This window comes from Corythoichthys intestinalis, chromosome 11, assembly GCF_030265065.1.
Source record: "Corythoichthys intestinalis isolate RoL2023-P3 chromosome 11, ASM3026506v1, whole genome shotgun sequence".
NCBI lineage: Eukaryota > Metazoa > Chordata > Actinopteri > Syngnathiformes > Syngnathidae > Corythoichthys > Corythoichthys intestinalis.
In genome coordinates, this window is record NC_080405.1 from 26,941,732 (window position 1) to 26,950,006 (window position 8,275).

At 37.0% G+C, this 8,275-nt stretch overlaps 1 protein-coding gene across 1 annotated transcript; it reads left to right on the forward strand.

The window, feature by feature from the left end:
* The first annotated feature begins 51 nt into the window (after positions 1-51).
* On the forward strand, positions 52-8,275 carry st3gal5 (ST3 beta-galactoside alpha-2,3-sialyltransferase 5). The gene is made up of 8 exons (XM_057849912.1): positions 52-226; positions 530-613; positions 2,524-2,641; positions 3,233-3,442; positions 3,677-3,813; positions 4,871-5,057; positions 5,581-5,739; positions 6,474-8,275. Exons 2-8 carry the CDS (start codon positions 594-596, stop codon positions 6,726-6,728), a joined length of 1,086 nt encoding a protein of 361 aa, XP_057705895.1. The 5' UTR covers positions 52-226; positions 530-593; the 3' UTR covers positions 6,729-8,275.

Below are 8,275 nucleotides of genomic sequence, written 5' to 3' on the forward strand. Positions count from 1 at the left end.
TTGTGTTTACTTTGGAATCCCACGTATTCGCGGCCATTTTTAACGTTACGCGCATGCGCAAAACCCGCAAGGTAGCAATTTTTGATGGGTTGCAAATTTTGTCAGAACACCGGACTCCGGAGACGACGCACTGATGCTTCCGGTTGAAGCTACGGTACCGACCGTCGAAAGAATCCGCTTCTTGGTCCTCTCGCTCTTGTCATCTTCGGTGTCGAAATCAAAAGTGGTAAGGTCAGACAAAACGCTTGGTCAAGTTAATGGAACGCTCTTAACCCTAAATTTCGGAAGGGCTGAAAAGCGTTATAGACGTGTCCTTGTCGGCGGAGTTTTTGAAATAATCACCGTCTCTCTGCTCGTAAACATGACCTTTTAATTTGTCACATTGTTTGCATTATCAGCCTACTTTGTAAAAGTATTATCCAATTTACATTTTCCATCTTATTTGTTATATTTTTTACACTCGGACACATGCAAAATTGCTGCAAATCCATGTATTCCTCTTTCTCCTATTCATTGTTCTTTTTCCCAGTACAAGGTCCTTGCTTCGTCAGAGAAAGCAGAGCAGCTCCTATTATGGTGTAAATCCCAGGAACATGAGGCTCCTGAAACACAGGTTGGCATCAGTCAGGCTTTTCATCATGGTCACAAGATGGTAGCCAACACTACTGTAATCCCGAGCATCAAAATACTCACCCAGCTATGTCTGTGTCAATATCTTGACATTTAAAATGCAAATACCTCCATTGATTAATATTACAAGTGCATCAAATTAGTGCTCGATTTTAAAAATATATATATATTTATGGCAGATTAATTTCCTGATAGGCTACTGATGTGTCATAATATTATAATTATATAATAATATTATAATACTTTATAATTATTTGATTAAAATTTACGCGATCAGTATAAAAGCTCCCTCACAATTTCATGAATTTAAATTACCTAATTTCCTGCCATTGCAGCAATAGACGTCCAATTAATCAAAACTGACAGGAATTGATGTGAAAGAATGTTCATCTTTCGCTCCCGTTGCCGGCACTAAACGTCCAATCCATTTTGATTGAGAGGGTTGGCAGCATAGGCGGAGTTTGACTTTTGTGGCAAGGAAGGCGTCACATGTTGACATGGTGTCAGCAATAAATTAACTTACAAGATATATGCTCGGATAGTATCTTAGCCCATGCTCGTAAATACAGGCATCCCAGTTATGTGTGTTTTTCTGTGGAGGAGTAGATGCCGATTTTTGCGTTCGGCAGTGATATCCAATTCGATGCCAAGTTTTTCCAGTCACTCACACCCTTGAATATGGTACCCTGTTTGTTCCTCTGCTCTACAATTAGCGTCTTTAGTGGAAAACTGAAACTCCGCTCATCTCCGGCGTGCAATGCTCTCAGTAGTTGTTGTCGCATTTGAAAGCTTAGGTTAGAAAAAAAACCTTCGTATATCCATCTTGTTTCTTCTGTCCTGAGGTGGTTTTGGCTAAGCAAAGCAAATGACCCTCTCTAAGGTGCTAGTCACATGATCTGTTCGAAAATTAATTTTAACCCATTATAAAAAAAAAAAAAAATTGTTCATTTCATTCATTTTTGTTGTTTGTTTTATTGCTTTACAACTTTTATAGACAACATTTTACTGGGAAAGTCTCAATTTTAAATTCATGTATTGGAAAGTCAATTACATTACCCCCCTTAATCGCCGCGTATGGCTGGCATTGATCATTCTTCGGCTAATTTTGCTATATTAACTCATTGACTGCCATTTGACAGCAATAGATGTCTAATCCATTTGAAATGGAAGGGCTTGTTCATTTGCTCTCAGTCCTTCCTGTTCAAATGCATTGGACTTTACCAGTGACAAATTCAAATTCACAGCAGGAGGATGAAAACGGCCACCTGATTGGACATGTATCATTGTCAATGACACTGAAAGAGTTAAGCTGCATGAGTTTTTTGTTTTGTTTTGTTCTTTTTAATAGATGCTTGCACTTTGATCCAGCTATTAATAGTCCATTGGTAGGGATCAAAACATGACAGTCTATTAATTTAGTTGAACTTTTTTTTTTTAGACAGTGAGCAACCATGAGTAGTTCATTTTCCCCTGTTTTATTTTACAGACCTGGAATGTGGTCAGGTAAGCCACACTAGAAAAGTATATGGGTGTGTTAAGTTCAGTTAGTAATTTGACACAGGGAATGGCAGTTGCGTTAAGTGGTAATTAATTAACATCCTGGCATGATCCTGGTTAATTGAATTAAGTATTATGAACTCAGAAAAAGGATTCCAAGAAGTTATTCAACTAGTTTCACTGTTTACATTTCAGGTATTATTGGTAGTATTTGTATGGCAGTTTGAGAAGGTTAAGAAATGACCAGATTTGCTTGGGAAGCATTTGAAGTTTGAAAGTCTGGTGTCATTAGGGTGCATGTTATGTTATGTTGTGTGTGTGGTCTTTAGTAGTATATTCATTCCACATTAAACTGAGTGTGTGTGTGTTTTTTTTCTTGTTTGGTGGTCTTTCTAGATGTGCGTTTCTATTAGGGGCAATCTTCTGTTTGCTATGTCTAATGATCGTTTCGTCTCGATCTGGGAAAGAAGCACTTCAACCTCTGGATTGGCATGTCAGCCCTGAGTATAAAAAGGTGAGAATACATTTTTTGGGGCTCAAAGATGGTGCAAATTTACTTTAATTCTACTTATTATCAGGAAAAAAATAGTGGTATCAAGAAGATTTCCTGTTATTCAAACACTTTTAATTTTTAAAAAACAAAGCAGGCAGTGCAGTAAAGCTGTTATTTTTTTAAAATGTGAGCTTAGAATCAGGTGTGGCAGGTATTGGTGCATAGGCCTACAATCGAAACTGGGTCATTGGCATGACATTGGTTTATTTTACAACATGATGTCTCCAGTGTGCTAATTTTCAATTATAATTGTTTTTAAAATGTGTCACTTTATTTCTGCTTGTTATTATCATATATCATGCGCAGATATTTATCACTGAAAAAAAAAAATACAATGAACACATTATTCCAAGATTAGGAGAAAATACTGTGGAGCATAAAACAGACTTTATAAGCCAAAGGAAGAGGCTGAGTATAGTTCTACACAAACAAGGAAGATTGCTCTGCAATTTGCAACATTGCAATTGCAACCACAATAGATTATGCACACCACATTACAAGACCTGGTTTTATCTGATTGTGCAAGTGTGTATCCTATTTACTATGTTACAGCTAGTTCACCAACATGTCCACAAAGTATTGAGTCATAAATGTACCCGCGGAAGCACCAGGCAGGGTTTTCTGGCTCAACTCCCCACCTCCAGTCACATGACCCAACCATTCTTGTGGAAAAACACAACACTTTCAAAGAACCTGTACAAGTATCCACCTCCCTTTGGGTTCAGAGGTCTTATGGGGAAAATACCTGCGCTGCTTCAACAGGTAAGCTGTTTTATGTCAACAAATGGTGCTTTTCAAATGATTCCTATATCAAATTCATTCACTCATTTAAATTCACATACCGTATATGAAATCGGGGCACTGTTTTATGATAACTTACTCAGGGAAAGCCTTAAGTACTATTAACAACATGTTCTAGTATTACTACACCGCTGACATCTGTGTTGAATTAACCTATTATATTAGTGTACCTAATTTCATGTATTTATTTTTAAGCTACCGGAGCCCAATGAAGTACCACAGTTTAAAAAGGATCCTAATAAATGTCAGCGCTGTGTGGTTGTTGGAAATGGAGGCATTCTGAAAGGTCTGGAGCTTGGACCTTTAATTGATCGTTTTGACACCATTATAAGGTAGGTGCACTCAAAGACATCATTCTTAAGAGTTTTTTGTTTACATCGAGCAGGGGTATCCATCTCCGGTCCTCGAGAGGCCCTATCCAGCTTGTTTTCCATGTCTCCCTCCTCCAACACACCTGACTCAAATAATCATGATCATTATCAGGCTCCTGCAGAGCTTGCTAATGTGCTGATCATTTGATTCAGGTGTGTTAAAGGAGGGAGACATGGAAACCAAGCTGGATAGGGGCTCTTTGAGGACCAGAGTTTGATACCCGTGACATAGAGCTTGTGTTGGCTGTAAAAGATGATTTAACTATAAATAATCATGAATAATTGACTACAACTTTGTTGACCACTTTTTGAACTTGCAGGCTGCATTTTGTGTCCACCTTGCTAGGTCTAGTGGAAGACAGGGTGACAAAAATAAGGCAGTGAATTCCAGTTTCACTAAATGTAGTGAACAACCCCAAGTCTGAGTTTGGGATGAATGAATAACAGCCATGCTTAGGGTAAAAGAGAGACTGGATCAGGCAGCATCAGGTGTAGAAATAGCAATGTGAATTTTACCGTTGAGTTTCTTGTGAGAGTAGCAAAAGTTTTGCCAAAAGTATGAAAACAGAGCAGGTGGAAATTTGCATCGTGATTAAGTTTAGACTTGAGGACTGTATAAGTGTATGCTGATTCATCATTACTTTGGTGGGAATAAGCTTCATATTTGATTCTTTTCTTTTTTTTTTTTTTTTTTGCGAATCTACATACTTTATACAAACAAGGTAACGGGTGCAAACTGCCAACAAGGATTTGAACTGCATATGTCCCATCAAATGCTACAATGACTGTGCACTTCCCAATCTATTTTTTACTATCTTGCGGTAGGAACTTCAGGTATAAACATGACAATATAATATGCCTTATTGCATTCATTGTAACAACTAAATTGACCTATAAAAGAGCAGTTGTCTTTACAGCGTGTTTAAACAAAACTTCAGTATCTGTGTGATTGAATTGATGGTCATTATTGCTGATGCATACATATCCCTTACCTCTGCTTATGTCCCGGTTTAACTAGATTGAACAGTGGTCCCTTGGGAGAGTTCATTGCTGACGTTGGGAATCGAACCAGCATCAGGATGAGTTATCCAGAAGGCACACCCTCTCCCTGGCTTGACACAGACCCAGAAACCGTGTTTGTAGCCGTGGTGTATAAAGGTGTAGATGTCAGCTGGATCTCCACAATGATAAATAAGCTCACAGTGGTGAGGACTGCCATTTTTACATTTTTTTAATATGTCAGTGCTGTTGTTTCAACACAATGCTTCAATGTAATATGTATGACAGAATCATATAAAGCAGTGCCTTTATCAAGTGTTCTTATATTTTCTCACATATACCTTAGAAGTTAAATTTCATGTCAAAAAAGTGAGGGGATAAAAACGTTTAGATTGGAATGGGCTTTCTTAGTCCAACGTCTAACAATGGATGTAATTGATGCGCTCGTGACAACTTGATAAAGAATTATATCTAGTATTGACTTGTAGGAACGTGTTTGTGTTTCAGGCAAATAAGAGGTTAATAGAAAGTGTTTTACACAACTATCGTGTTTATCAACTAAACATTCAGCCTCTCTACATGAAACAAGTCCCATTTTGTTCTACCACACACGGGGTTATTATGACGCTCCCCAGCCCCCACCCCCAGTTGATCACATGCTTATATGATCACTTTAAGAACACCATTGATGTTATGAAATGTAACAAGCATGTCTACTTTGTGCTACAGCCTTTGTGGGACTGGCTATTCTTCTGGCATGATGTTCCAGAAGAAATCCCCCTTGAACGCAACAGGATCAGAGTCTTAAATCCACTTGTCGTCAAAGAGACTGCATTGGATTTACTAAAATTCTCCCCACCAACAACCCGCTTGTGGGGCTGGGACCAGGTAAGAGACAGATTTCGAGTCAGTAAAACACAATAATCCAAATTAAACACATTAATTCATTCGTACATATTATATAGATCAGATCACTTCCTGTCAAAGTACGTACTTTATTTCGAGCGAGTGACATACCCTGTCAATACATTTTACAAGTAGTTTTATCTGGCAACTGCCATCTAACCACACATTTATCAACTGGTTACACTGCCAGGCTACACTGCAGTCCATATGAGGAGTAGCACTGCGACCTAGCTGTGTGGAATGAAGACTAGTTAAACAGTCTCAAATTTACAAAAAACAAAATCTAGCAAGTCAAATTAAATCACTCCCAAATTTGAAGTGAGCCAAATCATACAATCTTGCTAAATCACAGCATATGTTTAAGTAACACAGTTTGTGTGATTATAATTCAAAAAGTACAATTAGATCTCTTCAACTAGAGTAGAAACAAATGTAATTACAATGTTAATATTGAAAATACATTTTTTTATAGCATACTTTAATTAACCCTTGCATTAGTGTTTTTCTTTATGTGGTAGTAAATGTTAATTATCAGATTAAAAAAACGACCCTAGTTAAGTTGTTAACATATGTGTAAAATGATTATAATACACAAATACAAGCTAAATGAAGAAATCTAAAACAGCACACCACCCCATTTACATATAAATACCCAAAGATCCCTTACGCTTTGATTCTCGGAATAATGCTATGACTTGTTTTTTTTCATTTTGCAGAATGTACCTACCCTGGGCATCTCTGCGCTGGATTTAGCTAGTTTACTATGTGACGAGGTGAGCCTCGCAGGCTTTGGCTACAACTTGTCTCAAGAAAGAGCTCTCTTGCATTATTATGATCAGCTGTCCATGAGTGCCATGCTTTGGCAGAAGATGCACAATGTGAATGAGGAGACCAAAGTGCTTAAAAGCCTCATAAGAGAGGGAACCATCACTGACCTAACAGGGGGTGTTCACTGCTCTTTCTGCCCCTGATTACCTCCAAACTACATATGGTATCTTTAGTTTCTGTTAGTTTTTTAGGCAATGCCGACTGACAGAAACATTGAAAGATTATTTGTTGAAATGTTTCAACAAATTGTGTAAGCTTGTGAGTAATGCTATTGGAAAATATGTTGGCGTTCTTCCAAACCGCTTTATGAAAGGGGGGAAAAAACCCTAACGATTTCTTTTCCATAGATTCCAGCACTTTAATTTTTTGAATAATTATGAAGTGACCACTGACATAATTTCTCCCTTCATTTATAATATATTTTTTTTCTATCTATACATGAACACATTCCTTTACCAGACAACCTCCAGTCAAAAATGAAAACTATTATGTGCTTTAATGTTGTTATTCTACTAAATTTTAGGTTGTAATTCAGTTTTTGTCTGAAATGGTATTTGTGAGAAACATTTAAATAGCAGTTTTGATAACATTTAGTAAGACGGGCCAATAGAATGGAATTGTACTCAGCAACTTTTTAAAAATTTTTTAAATTTCAGTCAAAATGCTTTGTCCAAGCTAAATTCATTCATTAAAATTAGATAAATCTGGGACACAATTTCTTGTAAAAAGCTACTGAAAAGGAGAACCTATGTTGTTCCAAGAGCCTACTGTGTGTGAATTAATGGATATGAAATCTTCAAGCATTCGCTCAGTAATATGTACAGTTTATATTTAGGCCATCACTATCTAGAGCTCACTTGACATTTATCTTCTGTCAATTGTCCTTTTACCTTCCAAAAAGATGACTGAATAAGTGGTGTGTGAAAATTGTCTTGTCTTTTATTTAAAACATGTTAATGTATGAATAACATTTTGTTTTGGGGCAGTTTGCTCTATGACTTTAAACTTCAGGGAGATGGCTACCACTTGTGCTTCGTTTTTATTCAGATTTGAAAACGTCATTGGTCTCATTAGTAGACAGTCTAAACTACACATGCTCAAAAGTGTTGGAGCTCCGTTTGAGGCAGCATTGCTTAGAGGGCGAATATTGATTCCACCAACCCAGTGGTTGTGGGTCTGGTTCTGCCACCCTGTTGACCATGTTGAAGTATCCTTGAGCAATTTACCGAACCACACATTGCTTCTGATGCTGGATCATCAGTAGGAGAATGAGGAAATTGTGTTTTGAGTATCTTGAAAGTAGAAAAGTAAGATACAAATGTAAGCCCATTTACCGAGTTGTAACTTGTAACAGAAAAACCTACAATAGTTGCAGAAAAAAATCAGTTTGTCCACCAAATGGTCATTCTTGTCGAGGCTTGTTTAGTGTATTTGTTTTTTTAAAAGCAACATTGTCTGATTTACATTTGTTAGTTTTGTAAATTTGTAATTTATTTGTGTAAATTGTCTCATTTTGTTGAGTTCTACCAATACTTTAGAGCACGTGTGCACATTCCAATGTACTTTCATGCACGAATTACAATTTGTTAAATACATGATACTCATACATCATACTATGTATGAACTGTTTATTTTCACACACTTATACACTGTTCTTTTTTTTTACCTAATTAAATTGATCTTGAATGTC